This window comes from Mustelus asterias, chromosome 21 (genome assembly GCF_964213995.1).
Source record: "Mustelus asterias chromosome 21, sMusAst1.hap1.1, whole genome shotgun sequence".
Classification (NCBI taxonomy): Eukaryota; Metazoa; Chordata; class Chondrichthyes; order Carcharhiniformes; family Triakidae; genus Mustelus; species Mustelus asterias.
The window spans coordinates 18599141-18616455 of NC_135821.1; the positions used below are offsets into that span (position 1 = coordinate 18599141).

The window sequence follows — 17315 nt, forward strand, 5'->3', positions numbered from 1 at the left end:
GAAACAAAGACAGAAAATGCTGGAAAATCTCAGCAGGTCTGACAGCAGCTGTGGGGAGAGAACAGAGCCAACGTTTCGAGTCTGGATGACCCTTCGTCAGAGCTGAGAACAAAGAGAATCAACAGAGATTCATACTCTAAAGGGGGGGGAAAGAATGGGACAAAGGGAATGTATGAGGATTCAAAAGGCTGACAAGGTGCTAATAAAGTGTCCCACTCCTCCCCCAGAGTCAACCCCATTCCTCTCCCCCAGAGTCAGAGTCACCCCCCCCGCCGCCCCCCAGATTAAGTGATCAGAATGCGCGAATGGCAGAAGAGGTACAGATTGTTAAAGTCCAAAGATGTGCAGGTTAGGTTGATTGGCCAGGTTAAAAATTGCCCCTTAGAGTCCTGAGATGCGTAGGTTAGAGGGATTAGCGGGTAAATATGTGGGGGTAGGGCCTGGGTGGGATTGTGGTCGGTGCAGACTCGATGGGCTGAATGGCCTCCTGCTGCACTGTAGGGTTTCTATGATTTCTATGACTGCCTGAGGAGTGCGGCAGTTGAACTTGAGCATGCACTCTCTCTTCCACCTTCACCCCATTTCCATTATTTCATCTCATTCATCCATCCATCCATTTCCCCTCCCCCCGCAATAGACAGGCGAATGCAGGGGATGTTTTAGGTATCTACAGTTCTGTGGGTAAATGCATCACACAGTATCGTACCGAACATATCAATCAGGAAGGCCCAATGTTCACCATTCTCACACAAGTGGCCCAGCAAGCGGCTTCACAATTAAAATAATTTCTTCCTCAACCAGCACACCAATCTTTCAGCAGAGACCAAGGGTCAAAAGAATCTCAAATGATTTTTCCCCATCTAACCCAATGTTATAATGCTAAAAGTGGCTTAGCTGCGGCCAACCCCAGCTGAAACTCTAACTTGGCACACACTGGATTGCTTTGATTTTTTTCATGACGTGTCCAATTTTTCCTTAATTTTGCCTTATTACAATCTCATTCTTTCCGTAAATTCTCATCCTCCAAGATCTCCAGTGCTAACTTGTGTAAAGGTCAAACTCTACCATAGTGGATACACAAACTTAACTCCCCACGGAACAGGACTGCTCTCCCAGCTCACTACAGAGAGGCTGCCAGAGAGTCAGTGCCCACCTGCCTTTCTTTGCTGAGTAAGAAGTCTCACAACACCAGGTTAAAGTCTCAACAGGTTTATTTGGAATCACGAGCTTTCGGAGCGCTGCTCCTTCCTGCGGTTGAGTGGCAGCCACTCACCTGGTGAAGGGGCAGCGCGCCAAAAGCTCATGCGACCAAATAAACCTGTTGGACTTTAAGCTGGTGTTGTGAGACTTCTCACTGTGCCTACCCCAGTCCAATGCCGGCATCTCCACATCATTTCTTTGCTGAGAGAAATGACGTGTAAAAAAGGAAAGAATACACCCAAAAGAAAATCCAGGACATTTCTTAGCTCGGATTTAAGATATGCTGAAAGGCTCAGCTGCTCAGACAGATGTCCCCGTGAACTCCACAGCACAAGAGCTCCTGCCAACTTTATTTTGATCCCTCACCTGTTTCGCCAGGGCAGGGGGAACACAAGCAAAGCAGGGGGCAGATTAGAGAAGTTTAGCTACAGGCCAAGCAAAACAATTCAAGAAGCCCTTGCCAGACAAATGGAGAGAAAAGGAATAAGTGGAAAAATGTGGAAGAAAGGCAACTGTTTGACTCATCATCCCTGCAGTACAGGAGGCGGCCATTCAGCCCATCGAGTCTGCACATAACTGTTTCTAATTAATATAATCCAACTTTGGGTGCAGAGATTCTGAATTTTACAAACCCAATTCTGTGGGAAAACATGTTTAACTCACTTCCTCTCCCCAGGAAAGAGAGCAGATTTCAGGCCACTTACCAATGACAGGAGATTGTAACTCACAGGGCAAGTTACCATCTGAAGGAAGTCTCTTCTTTCTGGTTGGAGCTGATACAGCAACAGTGTTCTGTACAACTGAACCACAAACCAGCAAGAAGCCAGCTTCAATTCCCACTTTTTTTAATTAGTGTCACAAGTAAGCTTACATTAACACTGCAATGAAGCTCCTGTGAAAATCCCCTAGTCGCCACACTCCGGCGCCAGCTCGGGTACACCGAGGGAGAATTTAGCCTGGCCAATGCACCCTAACCAGCACATCTTTCGGACTGTGGGAGGAAACCGGAGCACCCGGAGGAAACCCACGCAGACACTGGGAGAACGTGCAAACTCTGCACAGACAGCAACCCAAGCCAGGAATCGGATCAGAGTCCCTGGTGCTGTGAGGCAGCAGTGCTAACCTAGGCCACTGTGCCGCTTTGACAAGTCAATTGGTCTCAGCAAGGGGGATAGAATATAAAAGCAGAGATGTCTTGCTGCATCTGTACAGGGCATTGGTGAGGCCGCAGCTGGAATACTGTGTGCAGTTTTGGTCCCCTTATTTGCGGAAGGATATATTGGCCTTGGTGAGAGTGCAGAGAAGGTTCACCAGGTTGATACCAGAGATGAGGGGGTGTTGATTATGAGGAGAGACTGAGCAGATTGGGTTTGTGCTCGTTGGAATTTAGAAGGCTGAGGGGGGATCTTATAGAGACCTATAAGATAATGAAGGGGCTGGATAGGGTAGAGGTGGAGAGATTCTTTCCACTTAGAAAGGAAGCTAGAACTAGAGGGCACAGCCTCAAAATAAAGGGGGGTCAGTTTAGGACAGAGTTGAGGAGGAACTTCTTCTCTCAGAGGGTGGTGAATCTCTGGAATTCTCTGCCCACTGAAGTGGTGGAGGCTACCTCGTTGAATATGTTTAAATCATGGATAGATGGATTCCTGATCGGTAAGGGAATTAGGGGTTATGGGGATCAGGCGGGTAAGTGGAACTGATCCACTTCAGATCAGCCATGATCTTATTGAATGGCGGGGCAGGCTCGAGGGGCTGGATGGCCTACTCCTGCTCCTATTTCTTATGTTCTTATTACAGGGACACTACTGTTGGCCTTAGGCCATCTGGCAGAGAACCAAAAATATTTGCATGTATTTCCAAGCCTGGTCACGATCTAGTGATTCCTGCTGGAAAATGGAACACTGCACTGCCTTGACGCGTCATAGTGAGCAGTCAGCACTCAATGTCCAGGTTTATACTGAACATGAAGGGGAGGTCGGACGGAGTGTTTAAGATGATTAAAAAACTTGATATGGTAGATAGAGCGATTTCCCAGAGGGGGATGTAGCCTAGAGCAAATGGAGAGAGACTGCAGTATGCTAGAGGAGGATGATCTTGTACATAAATGGAAAGGTTAGCAAGCAGGTACAGTAAGTAATTAGAAAGGCAAATGAAACGCTGGCCTCTATTGCAAGGGGAAATGGAAAATTGAGTCAATAATTCTTGCTCCAACTGTGCAGGGCATTGCTGAGATCACTGTGTACAGTTTTGGTCTCTTTATTAAAGGGAGGGGTGTACCTGTATCGGAAGCATTTCAGAGAAAGTTCACTGATTCCTGGGAAGAAGGGGTTGTCTTATGAGGAAAGGTTGAGCCTATACCCTTTGGAGTTTAGAAGAATGAGGACTAATCTAATTGAAACATACAAGATTCTGCGGGGAGGGGTTTGACAAGATAGATGTTTGAAAGGATGTTTCCCTTTGAGGAGAGATCTAGAACCGGGGAAGGGGGAGGGGCACAGTTTCAAAATAAGGGGTCTCCCATTTAAGACGGAGAGGAGGAGGAATTTCTTCTCTCAGAGGATCGTTAATCTTTGGAATTCTCTTCCCCAGAGAGTAGTGAAGGCTGTATTATTAAATAAATTCAAGGCCAATTTTTAATCTACAAGGGAGCTAAGGGTTATGGGGTGGGTAGATAGAAAGGTGGAGTTAAGTCCACAATCAGACCAGCCATGATTTTGTTGCACGGGGGAAATTATAGAATCCTACAGTGCAGAAAGAGGCCATTCGGCCCATCGAGTCTGCACCGACCACAATCCCACCCAGGCCCTATCCACATATTTACCCACTAACCCCTCTAACCTATGCATCCCAGGACACTAAGGGGCAATTTAGAATGGCCAATCAACCTAGCCCGCACATCTTTGGACTGTGGGAGGAAACCGAAGCACCCGGAGGAAACCCACGCTGACACAGGGAGAATGTGCAAACTCCACACAGACAGCGACCCGAGCCGGGATTCGAACCCAGGTCCCTGGAGCTGTGAAGCAGCAGTGCTAACCACTGTGCTACCGGGCCGCCCCTACCGGAAGCAGGCTCAATGGGCCGAATGGCCTACTCCTGCACCTGGTAATCTTATGAATACACATGTGGGTGAAGTACCAGAGGATTGTTCATGCATGTTGGACAGCTTTACTCAGAAATCAGCGACTCCAGGGAAGCACTGAGCAGGACAGGGAGGATGCACAAACCAAGACTCAATAAATCAATCTCCACCCTGATATCCAGATATTCCGGTATAGGGGGAAAGAAAGCAGAGTGTGTCACATGCTAAAAACAAGCTTCTCATCCGGCTTTTAAAACCCTGTGGTTAACACGGCATTTTGTCCAAATCACAGCAGACTGGCGGACCATCTGGCCCAACCAGTCTGCTTTTCTCTCTACCTGAACAGTTGCTCTAATACAACATTGCCCTGCCCCATTCTCCTATCCTTGACGCCCCTCTCTGACTCATTGATGTTAAGATGGTTTCTGTTTCCACCGCCAAATCTGGTTTTGTACATCCCACCTCTACATTTAAAAGGTTTCTCCTGTTCACCTGCGTTTAATCTTGCATCAAAGCATTTTCTGTGAAAATAGTGGTGACTTGAAGAGCAGAAACTTGCAAGGCACTGGATGTCAGAAAGACAGACAGTACCCGAGTGCCTTTGTGACATTTTTGGATGCCTAAGCAACATATTGGATGACACGTTTTAGTGACGTTACACGGCATTGATGCACAGTTGGTCAAGAACGGAGTGCTCCAGTTTCAGCTCACTGGAATAGATTTCACCAACTGTTTCCCAGATTGAATAGCTCCCTCTTTTTAATGTCCAGAACAGCCAAATTGCACCTCCAAAATGTACTAAAACTGACCACGCCAACAGTGGCATTACCAAACAGACCCTCCACCTCGCAGTTTATTAGTAAAGTGGTTTAGCAGCAGCTAACTCTCACGAGAGCATCACAAAAGCAGCAAGATGCTGCCACCGACGGCTTTGAGACGATAGGGTCTGGGAGCTACAAGGATTGACATGGTCGCAAGTAATCCCTGGTCCGTAATGAGTCAGCTGAGCAAGGTGTGAACTGACCATAGCACCATAAGTTAGGGAGAGAATCCACTTCCATTCCTGATCCCCAGTAGAATGCACACACAGTGACAGCTGGAGACCACACTTGGCTGTTACATCCCCCACAGCATTAAACCAACACTCTCGGTAAGATACCCCTTTGGAAAATCCAGGGAGATGATCAGTGCCCACGGAGTTCAGCTCAGTTAAGGGCTCAATCTCTTCAGAGGTAGAGAAAATGGGCAAGGGAAGTTAAACACACACACACACTCCACTGACACATCAGCAGACAAGGATCCAGTGTACTCTTCTCGGAACAGATAGTACACCAATCCGGGCCAACACATTTCAGGACAACAGACACACAACTCGTCTTTTGTGAACCATGCCAACAGCACAGCAGAACCAGCTGACAAAGCACATGCCTTTCACTCAATCATAAAACTTATGTTTCAAATGGTCCCACGTGACCAGCCCTCAGCTAACAAGAGGTGAATGATTTGAAATGCCACTCTTCGATTTCAATGACCAGTACAATTCATCTGAAATCATTTGGCAATCTATTGAAGCTGTTTTAAAAACCTTCCAGAACAAGATCACACATTTCCCCCCTCCACAAATTGCTGATGGGGTGGTTCAGTGTACCTCCTTCCCCAACCCCTTTATACTGTACACCAAGGGAAGAAACATTCAATCCCTCCACCACCGACGCTCAGTAGCAGCCGTGTGTACCATCTACAAGATGCACTGCAGCAATTCACCAAAGATCCTTAGACAGCACCTTCCAAACCCACGACCACTTCCATCTAGAAGGACAAGGACAGCAGATACATGGGATCACCACCACCTGGAGGTTCCCCTCCAAGCCACTCACCATCCTGACTTGGAAATAAATTGCCGTTACTTCACAGTCGCTGGGTCAAAATCCTGGAATTCCCTCCCCAACGGCATTGTGGGTGAACCCACAGCACGTGGACTGCAGCCATTCAAGAAGGCAGCTCACCACCACCTTCTCAAGGGCAAGCAGGGATGGGGCAATAAATGCTGGCCTAGCCGGCGACACCTGTGTCCCACGAATTAATAATTTAAAACTTCAAATTCCCAATCCTCTGGTATAGGCCCCTGCACAATCGGACACTAAGAGTTTTAACAACACCAGGTTAAAGTCCAACAGGTTTATTTGGTAGCAAATACCATTAGCTTTCGGAGCACTGCTCCTTCGTCAGATGGAGTGGAAATCGGACACTCCCAGCTTTCAATGTTTAACCTCCACTCAACGCCCAATATTAACCATCCATTTAATGTGGGTGGATTCAGATACAGAGTTCGAATATAAACTGATTTACATCAATACTTTACTGATCAAAAACACTTGAATTGTCTCATGATCTACAATTATGATTCTAAGACAGATTACCTTATTTTTTAAAAAAGTGATCCAAAGTCTTTCAAAACTTCGATAGCCATAATACACGTGGACATTTTGAAAGTGTCATCCGGTGCTCATTTAAAAATATTTAAGATCTAAACAAAAATGTTTTTATCAATCTAATGCAGATAATTGCCAGGAACCCTCAAGGAAACAAAACATGCTATTAGAGCAGCTAAACAGTGAGTTGACAAGAGGTAAGCAGCAGGTAACACTCACTCCACACGCTGCCAGGCAATCACCAGCTCAAAGAGAATCTCCCCACAACATTCACTGGTATAACCATCACTGAATCCCCCCCACTATCAACATCTTGGAAAGGCTGACCAGAAACTGAACTGGACCAGCCATATAAATACCGTGGCTACAAGAGCAGAGAATTCTGCAGCGGGTAACTCACCTCCTGACTCCCCAAAGCCTGGAGACAGGAATGTGGTGCAGTATCCTCCACTTGCCCGGGTGAATGTGGCTCTCGACACTCAAGAAGCTCGACATCATCCAGGACAAAGCAGCCCGCTTGATTGGCACCCCATTCATCAGCTTCACTCCCTCGATGACTGTGTCAGTGTATACCATCTACAAGCTGCACTGCAGCAACTCACCAAGGCTCCTTCAACAGCACCTTCCAAACTCACAACCACTACCATCTAGAAGGACAAGAGCAGCAGATACCTGGTAGTCACCACCACCACCTGGAGGTTCCCCTCCAAGTCACTCGCCATTCTGACTTGGAAATTCATCGGCCGTTCCTTCACTGTCACTGGGTCAAAATCCTGGAACTCCCTCCCTAACAGCACTGTGGGTGTACCTACCCCACATGGACTGCAGCGGTTCAAGGTGGCTCACCATCGCCTTCGGAAAGACAATGAGGGATGGGTAATAAATGTGGGCGACACCCACATCCTACGATAGAACAAAAAACCCTGAAGACATGGTGTACCTCGATGAGGTTAAATCACACGAGCTACAATTTATATATTTAAGCATGGTAAAATGGCCCAGGGTGCTTCACAGGAGTTTCAGCCGGCAAACTTTGACACGGATCCAGGTATGGAAATATTAGATTTTAGGGAGCAACAACTTAAAAGATGAGAGAGGGGAGGAGAAGTTTAGGGAGGGAATTCCAGAGTCAGCTGAAAGCACAGCCACCAACGATGGCGCAAAAGAGAAGTGCAAGAGATCAGAATTGGAGAAGCAGCAACGCGAGAGCTGTGGGACATTAGAGAAAAGGCGGCTGCAAGATATCCTCTCATTTCTATCTGCTGCAATGGAGCGAGAATTGCCTGAATGCTCAGAGGCAGCAAGTTGTTAATGGATTCGGAGCTGCCTGGAGTCCTCTTACAAGTTGTACCTTCAATGGATCGGGACGTTTGCTCTTTACCACTTCAATGCCAGTTGGCAGACAATACAAAGGTACGTGCAAGTGTTAGGACTGCAGAGGAAGCTTAACTAATCACAGTGTGTCAGGGAACGGGCCCACGTTCAGCGACTTGAGGTTTAATTTGGAAAAGTGTAGCGTTATGTACGTGGGCTGGTCTAATGCTAACCATTCACGCACTCTCCAGGAAGCAGAACTCAAAACCCCTGCGATGGAAGAAAAGGTTCTGGACATTACAGTGGATCAGTCTCTAAAGGCTCACGACCAACACTGTGCAGCTACATTTGAAACAAACTGGACAATTCATTACCAAACAAAACACATCATTGTGTCGCAAACAAGATCTAAGTTGGGTTTCATTTATTATAGCCTGCTCAGCCCCCATGTGGATGTCGAGACTTTACAAAGGGCACAGAGGCCAACAACACTGCATCCGAGATTAAAACCCATTATCTATCCAGATAGGCTTAAAGAGCGGAGTCTGTGCATTGAGAGGCAATGTGATTTGACTGAAATGGAAAGACTAGATTGTACACAAGTGGATCAAGAAAGACCAAGGGTCAAACTGCCAAATTACGCAACGGCAGGTGTGTGTCAACCTTCAGCTTTCTCTTCTCTGGAGAATAGCTCCAGCCTGCTCAATCCTCCCTGATAAATAGGGAACTGGGGTGGCACAGTGGTTAGCACTGCTGCCCCACAACACCAAGGACCCGGGTTCAATTCTGGCCTCGGGTCACTGTCTGCGTCGAGTCTGCACGTTCTCCCTGTGTCTGCGTGGGCTCCCCCCTCAGTCCAAAGATGTGCAGGTTAGGTGGGTTTGGCCATGCTAAATCGCCCCCTTTTTCAGGGGTAAATAGTCAGGTTACGGGGACAGGGCCTGGTTGGGATTGTTGTTGGTACAAGCTCGATGGGGATTCCGTGATGATGCACGGGGCTTGGTGTCGGTTACAGATGGTGCCAGCTGCTGTTTTCCTGTTTGTTAAAATTCAGACTCCAGTGTGCAAAACCAGATGAGTGACAATCCAGCAGCCACATAGCCCGGGCTGGTCGGTGCGAGGTGTAACACACCTGCTGTGTTTAAACCAACAAGTCTTTGTGCAGTGGATCGCACGATAAACCAGTCCAGTTCATTACAATCTCCAGCACTGGCACACATCCCCAAAATGCCTGGAGATCACACACACACCTGGAGGATGGAATTACACGAGATCTTCTGACCCCCTCCCCCATATTTCCCCCCAACCTACCCCCATATCCATCCCATCATCCACCCCCAGATTCACATCTCCACCTCCTCAAGATTCGCCCCTCTCCTGCCCCTTCCCGGGCCACCGTCACCCCTCCCCCTCCCCTCCCACACCACCCCTCTCCCTCCCCCCCCCGCACACCGCCACGCCACCCCTCCCCTCCGCCACCGCCACAACACCCCTCCCCCCACCCAATATCACCCCTCCCCTCCATATCACCCCTCCCCCTACTTCCCCACATCACCCCTCCCCCCCACATCACCCCTCCCCCTACCCCCACATCACCCCTCCCCTCCCCCCCCCACATCACCCCTCCCCCTACCCCCACATCACCCCTCCCTCCCTCCCTCCCCCACATCACCCCTCCCCTCCCTCCCCCACATCACCCCTCCCCTCCCTCCCCCACATCACCCCTCCCCTCCCTCCCCCACATCACCCCTCCCCTCCCTCCCCCACATCACCCCTCCCCTCCCTCCCCCACATCACCCCTCCCCTCCCTCCCCCACATCACCCCTCCCCTCCCTCCCCCACATCACCCCTCCGCCCCTCATATCACCCCTCCCCTCCACCCAATATCATCCCCCCAACCCCCTCCCCCATATCCCCCCCATCCCCCCTCACCCATATCCCCCCCCCACCCCCCCTCACCCATATCCCCTCATCCATATCCACCCCAACCCTCATCCCCTCTCACCCATATCCCCCCATCCCCCCTCACCCATATACCCCACATCCCGCCACACCCATATCCCCCCCCATCCCCCTCACCCATATCCCCCGCATCCCCCCTCCAACCCATATCCCCCCATCCCCCCTCACCCATATCCCCCCCATCCCCCTCACTGATATCCCCTCTATCATATCTCCCCCCATCCATATCCCCCCCATCCCCCCTCACCCATATGCCCCCACCATACCACCTCACCCATATCCCCCCATCCCCCTCACCCATATGCCCCCCCACCCCTCCTCACCCATATCCCCCCCCATCCCCCCTCACCCATTTCCCCCCCTCACCCATATCCCCCCCATCCCCCCTCACCCATATCCCCCCCCATCCCCTCACCCATATCCCCCCCATCCCCCCCCACCCATATCCCCCCCACTCACCCCATCCCCCCTCACCCATATACCCCCATTCCCCCCTCACCCATATCCCCTCCCACCCATATCCCCCCCATCCCCCCTCACCCATATCCCCTCCCACCCATATCCCCCCCATCCCCCCTCACCCATATCCCCCCCATCCATATCCACCCCAACCCTCATCCCCTCACCCATATCCCCCCTCCAACCCATATCCCCCGCATCCCCCCTCCAACCCATATCCCCCCATCCCCCCTCACCCATATCCCCCCCATCCCCCCTCACCCATATCCCCCCCATCCCCCCTCACCCATAACCCCCCCATCCCCTCACCCATATCCCCCCATTCCCCCTCACTGATATCCCCTCTATCATATCTCCCCCCATCCATATCCCCCCCTCACCCATATGCCCCCCATCCCCCCTCACCCATATGCCCCCACCATACCACCTCACCCATATCCCCCCATCCTCCCTCACCCATATGCCCCCCATATGCCCCCTCACCCATATGCCCCCCACCCCTCCTCACCCATATCCCCCCTCACCCATATGCCCCCCCACCCCTCCTCACCCATTTCCCCCCCTCACCCATATCCCCCCCACCCCCCCTCACCCATATCCCCCCCATCCCCCCTCACCCATATCCCCCCTCACCGATATGCCCCCCATCCCCCCTCACCCATATGCCCCCCCATCCCCCCTCACCCATATCCCCCCTCACCCATATCCCCCCTCACCCATATCCCCCCTCACCCATATCCCCCCTCACCCATATCCCCCCCATCCCCCCTCACCCATATCCCCCCAATCCCCCCTCACCCATATCCCCCCCATTCCCCCTCACCCATATCCCCCCCATTCCCCCTCACCCATATCCCCCCCATCCCCCCTCACCCATATCCCCCCCATCCCCCCTCACCCATATCCCCCCCAATCCCCCTCACCCATATCCCCCCATCCCCCCTCACCCATATCCCCCCTCACCCATATCCCCCCCATCCCCCCTCACCCATATCTCCCCCCATCCCCCCTCACCCATATCTCCCCTCACCCATATCTCCCCCCATCCCCCCTCACCCATATCTCCCCCCCAAGCCCCCCTCACCCATATGCCCACCCATCCCCCCTCATCCACATCCCCCCCCATCCACATCCCCCCCATCCCCCCTCACCCACATCCCCCCTCACCCACATCCCCCCTCACCCACATCCCCCCCCATCCCCCCTCACCCACATCCCCCCCATCCCCCCTCACCCACATCCCCCCCATCCCCCCTCACCCACATCCCCCCCATCCCCCCTCACCCACATCCCCCCCATCCCCCCTCACCCACATCCCCCCTCACCCATATCCCGCCCCCATCCCCGTCCCCCTCAGCCATATCCCCCCATCCCCCTCAGCCACATCCCCCCTCACCCATATCCCCCCCATCCCCCCTCACCCATATCCCCCCATCCCCCCTCACCCATATCCCCCCCCATCCCCGTCCCCCTCAGCCATATCCCCCCCATCCCCGTCCCCCTCAGCCATATCCCCCCCACCCCCGTTCTCCCTCAGCCATATCCCCCCCACCCCCGTTCTCCCTCACCCATATCCCCCCCATCCCCGTCCCCCCTCACCCACATCCCCTCACCCATATTCCCCCCATCCCCACTCACCCATATTCCCCCCATCCCCACTCACCCATATCCCCCCCATCCCCACTCACCCATATCCCCCCCACCCATATCCGCCCCAACCCCCTTCACCCATATCCCCCCCATCCCCGTCCCCCCTCACCCATATCCCTCCTCATCCCCGTCCCCCCTCACCCATATCCCGCCCCATCCCCGTCCCCCCTCAGCCACATCCCCCCATCCCCGTCCCCCCTCAGCCACATCCCCCCCGTCCCCCCTCAGCCACATCCCCCCCATCCCCCCTCAGCCACATCCCCCCCATCCCCGTCCCCCCTCAGCCACATCCCCCCCATCCCCCCTCAGCCACATCCCCCCCATCCCCGTCCCCCCTCAGCCACATCCCCCCCATCCCCGTCCCCCCTCAGCCACATCCCCCCCATCCCCGTCCCCCCCACCCACATCCCCCCCATCCCCGTCCCCCCCACCCACATCCCCCCCATCCCCGTCCCCCCTCAGCCACATCCCCCCCATCCCCGTCCCCCCCACCCACATCCCCCCCATCCCCGTCCCCCCTCACCCACATCCCCCCCCATCCATATCCCCACCCACCCTCACACATATCCCCCCCATCCCCCCGCACCCATATCCCCCCATCCCCCCTCATGCATATCCCCCCTCACCCATATCCCCCCCATCCCCGTCCCCCCTCTCCCATATCCCCCCCATGCCCCCTCACCCATATCCCCACCCACCCATATTCCCCCCATGCCCCCTCACCCATATCCCCACCCACCCATATTCCCCCCATCCCCTCACCCATATCCCCCCTCACCCATATCCCCCCCATCCTCCCTCACCCATATTCCCCCCATCCCCCCTCTCCCATATCCCCCCATCCTCCCTCACCCATATCCCCCCCCTATAACCCCTCACCCATATCCCCCCCTATAACCCCTCACCCATATCCCCCCCATCACCCATATCCCCCCCATCACCCCTCACCCATATCCCCCCCATCACCCCTCACCCATATCCCCCCCATCACCCCTCACCCATATCCCCCCTACCCGCCCATATCACCCCTCCCCCTGCATTGTCACCCCTCCCCCTCCTTTACCTCTCCAGCCATTCTCTGAAGAAGTGCAGCTCGGGCCTGTGCAGCAGGGCGGGGTTGGCCTTGCAGAGCTGCACAAACGCGCTCAGGTCCCGCACTTTCTGGGGATCCATTGCTGACTGAGTCTCCGCGCGCTCCCCTCCCCCCAACACTCAGCCCGCGAACGCATGCGCGCCGCCCGCACCCACCCCTCCTGAGGAACCTTCTGGAAATAGCCGCCCGGCGCGCCGCCTGCTCCCCAAAACCCCGGGGACCAGCCGCGGCCAGAGTAGCCGAAGCGCCCCTCGAAATGCTACCCCGGGGAAGACATACAGGAGCCGTCGGACTTCCCTTACCGCCGGCTTGGGGCCGCCCGCGCGGGTTTTTTTACTCACCGGCGGTGCCGGGGCCACCCCCAAGAGGGAGGTCACGGCAGCTGACCCCGGCGGGGCCTTCGGACTGGCCAATGGTGTTCGAGGATGGTATGACGGCCGACCAACCGGCGCGCCGTGACGTCATCGGGATGCGACGAGGGTTGGGAGAGGACCCTGGAGGGCATCTTCTTGGGCAGAGCTTGGCTGCTGCTGGATGTGGCGGTGTCCATGGTGATGGTGCCTCAGAGTTCACCATGTTCACCCAAACCACCCTAACAATCACCACATCAACTTTAAACAATCTCAGGACCCGAGGTCAGAGAATCCAGCTTATTTAATTTGTGTTTCATTCGTGTCACAAGTAGGCTCACATTAACATTGCAGTGAAGAAGGGCGGCACTCTGGTTTCAATCAGAATCACCTCTCATTCTCCTGGACTCCAAGGAGTACAGACCCAACCTGTTTAATCCTGGGTGGAGGGACACAGTAAGAAGTCTCACAGCACCGGGTTAAAGTCCAACAGGTTTATTTGTGCTTTCGGATTTGTGCCAATTTGGTAGCACAAGCCACTAGCTTTTGGAGTGCTGATTTGGTGGCTCAAGCCACAAGCTTTCTGAGCGCTCCGGAAGCTTGTGCTACCAAATCAGCGCTCCGAAAGCTTGTGGCTCCTGTGACCAAATCAGCGCTCCGAAAGCTTGTGCTACCAAATAAACCTGTTGGACTTTAACCTGGTGTTGTGAGGCTTCTTACTGTGTTTATTACCCCAGTCCAACACTGGCATCTCCACATCACAATCTTGCGTGGCACAGTGGTTAGCACTGCTGCCTCACAGTGTCAGGGACCCCGGGTTCAATTCCCTGGCTTAGGTCACTGTCTGTGTGGAGTCTGTGTCTCCCCTTCCCCCCCCCGCCCAATGTCTGCGTGGGCTTCCTCCGGGTGCTCCGGTTTCAAGAACTAGGAGTAGGCCATCCGGCCCCTCGAGCCTGCTCCACCATTCAATAAGATCATGGCTGATCTGTTTGTGGACTCAGTTCCCACTTACCCGCCTGTTCACCATAACTCTTAATTTCCTCCCGCAGTCCGAAAGACGTGCTGGTTAAATGCATTGGCTGTGCTAAATTCTCCCTCAGTGTTACCCGAACAGGCGCCGGAGTGTGGCGATTAGGGGATTTTCACAGTAACTTCATTGCAGTGTTAATGTAAGCCTACTTGTGACACTAATAAAAAAGTGAAGAGGAATCTGGGTGGGAGATGTGCTGGTCACCATGACAAAGACACTTCCAATGCTATATCTGTGCAGCTGCTGGATTGAGAATTTTGAACTCCAGGTAGAATGGGGAGAGGGGGTGTTTAGCACGGCCAATGCACCTGACCAGCATGTCTAAAAAAAGTTTATTTATTTGTCCGAAGTAGGCTTACGTTAACACTGCAATGAAGTTACTGTGAAATTCCCCTAGTTGCCACACTCCAGCGCCTGTTCGGGTACACTGAGGGAGAATTTAGCACGGCCAATGCACCCTAACCAGCACGTCTTTCAGACTGTGGGAGGAAACCAGAGCACCCGGAGGAAACCCACGCAGACACGGGGAGAAAGTGCAGACTCCGCACAGACTGTGACCCAAGCCGGGAATTGAACCCGGGTCCCTGACACTGTGAGGCAGCAGTGCTAACCACCGTGCAGGAAACCAGAGCACCCGGAGGAAACTCACGCAAACACGGGGAGAACGTGCAGACTCCACACACAAGCACAGTGACCCAAGCCGGGAATTGGAGTGGGAGATGTGCTGGTCACCATCACAAAGACACTTCCAATGTCATGTCTTGGAAGTTTTTGCCCCCCAACCCTGCGAATAGGGGGCAAGAACAGGGATGCAACAGGAATTAAAACCAGGGAGGAGAAAGATTTAAAAGGTGCCACAGTGGTGTTAGCACAGCTACCTCACAGCGCCAGGGACTCTGGTTCCACTCCAGCCTTGGGTGACTGGGTGGTAGAGGTGGGGACAATTACAACATTTAAAATACATTTGGACAGGTACATGCATGGGAAATGTTTAGAGGGATATGGGCCAAACACAGGCAAATGGGACTGGTTCAATTTAGGAAACCTGGTCAGCACGGACGAGTTGGGCCGAAGGGCCTGTTTCCGTGCTGTATATCTCTGACTCTAAAATCCTAGGAAAACCCAGCAGGTCTGGCAGCATCTATGCAGAGAGAAAGTTAATGTTTCAGGTCCATCTTCTTCGAGAAGGTGAATCATAGAATCCTACAGTGCCGAAAGAGGCCATTCGGCCCAGTGGTTAGCACTGCTGCTTCACAGCTCCAGGGACCTGTGTTCGAATCCCGGCTTGGGTCACTGTCTGTGTGGAGTTTGTACATTCTCCCTGTGTTTGCATGGGCTTCCTCCGGGTGCTCTGGTTTCCTCCCACAGTCCAAAGATGTGCGGGCTAGGTTGATTGGCCATTCTAAATTGCCCCTTAGTGTCCGGGGATGCATAGATTAGAGGGATTAGTGGGTAAAATATGTAGGGATATGGGGATAGGGTCTGGGTGGGATTGTGGTTGGTGCAGACTCGATGGGCCAAATGGCCTCTTTCTGCACTGTAGGATGCTATGATTCTAAGGTGCATAGGAGATTTATGAGCATTGAAAAGACCATATTTGGGCTTTAGTCTCTCTCTCTCGGGTTCCCCTCTGCCAGGCAACACCTGCAACTGAAGAAGCTCCTTTTGTAAAAGAACACAAAATGTTGGAGATAATTAGTATCTGCGACACGGGAATAATAGTTAATGTTTCAGGTTGACAATTCTTTCTCAGGACAAGAGATCGTTTGGACTTGGGTTTGTGATTGTGACCATCAGATTTTCTCTCTGGCTTCACCAACTTGATTTCTCCATTAAACCATCACCGGAGATTCACTTTATTATTCACTCCCAACCGTAGGGTCCTTTGCATTCCTATAAAAAAATCTAGCACAGAACAATCATGTTTTTTCACTCACCATTCTGGGATGTGAGTGCCGCTGACATGGGCCAACGTTTGTTACCCTTCACTAATTACCCTTGAACTGATTGTCTCGCTCGGCCATTACAGAAGTCTGTTAAGAGGCAGCCAGATTGCTGTGGGTCTGAAGTCACGTGTAGGCCAGGCCGGGTAAGGACAGCAGATTTCCTTCCCTAAAGGACTTTGGGACAGTGGAGCTGTTGGGAGTTCTTGTTCGAAAATGGCAGCTCTATGACGAGAGAGGCCAAATGCCCAAAGGCTGCTGCAGCCTCAACATTCTGTACAATCTGGGAGTCTTGAGTGAAATAGCAGCAGGTTTCGTACAATGTGTCACCCGCTGGAACGCCAGTGTGGCACAGTGGCGTTGCTGCCTCACAGCGCCAGGGACAAGGGTTCGATTCCGGCCTCGGGTCACTGTCCGTGAGGAGTCTGCACGTTTCTCCCCGTGTCAGCGTGGGTTTCCTCCGGGTGCTCCGGTTTCCTCCCACATTCCAAAGATGTGCGGGTTGGGTGGATTGGTCGTGCTAAAATTGCCCCTTAGTGTCAGGGGGATTAACAGTTTTTTCTTAAAGTTTATTTCTTCGTGTCACAAGTAAGGCTTACATTAACACTGCAATGACGTTACTGTGAAAATCTCCTAGCCGCCACACTCCGGTGTCTATTCGGGTACACTGAGGGAGAATTTAGCACGGCCAGTGCACCTAACCAGCATGGGGGGGTAAATACGTGGGGCCATGGGGATGGGGCCTGGGTAGGATTGTTGTTGGTGCAGGCTCGATGGGTCCAATGTCACTGTAAGGATTC

At 52.9% G+C, this 17315-nt stretch overlaps 2 protein-coding genes across 3 annotated transcripts in view; one reads left to right on the forward strand and one right to left on the reverse strand.

Moving 5' to 3' along the window:
• The window catches only part of st13 (ST13 Hsp70 interacting protein), a 63814-nt gene extending 50469 nt beyond the window's left edge, over nt 1-13345 (reverse strand). Inside the window, exon 1 of the mRNA XM_078237590.1 lies at nt 13163-13345. Coding sequence (XP_078093716.1) covers nt 13163-13272 — 110 coding nt within the window. The 5' untranslated portion in view covers nt 13273-13345. The remainder of the gene's footprint in view (nt 1-13162) is intronic.
• A 320-nt stretch (nt 13346-13665) lies between these two features.
• The window catches only part of xpnpep3 (X-prolyl aminopeptidase 3, mitochondrial), a 96417-nt gene continuing 92767 nt past the window's right edge, over nt 13666-17315 (forward strand). The window contains exon 1 of one of the 2 annotated variants that reach the window (XM_078237586.1): nt 13666-13827. In XM_078237586.1, the coding sequence (XP_078093712.1) occupies nt 13767-13827 (61 nt within the window). In that variant the 5' untranslated portion in view covers nt 13666-13766. The remainder of the gene's footprint in view (nt 13828-17315) is intronic. The other variant, XM_078237587.1, reaches the window with a different exon arrangement.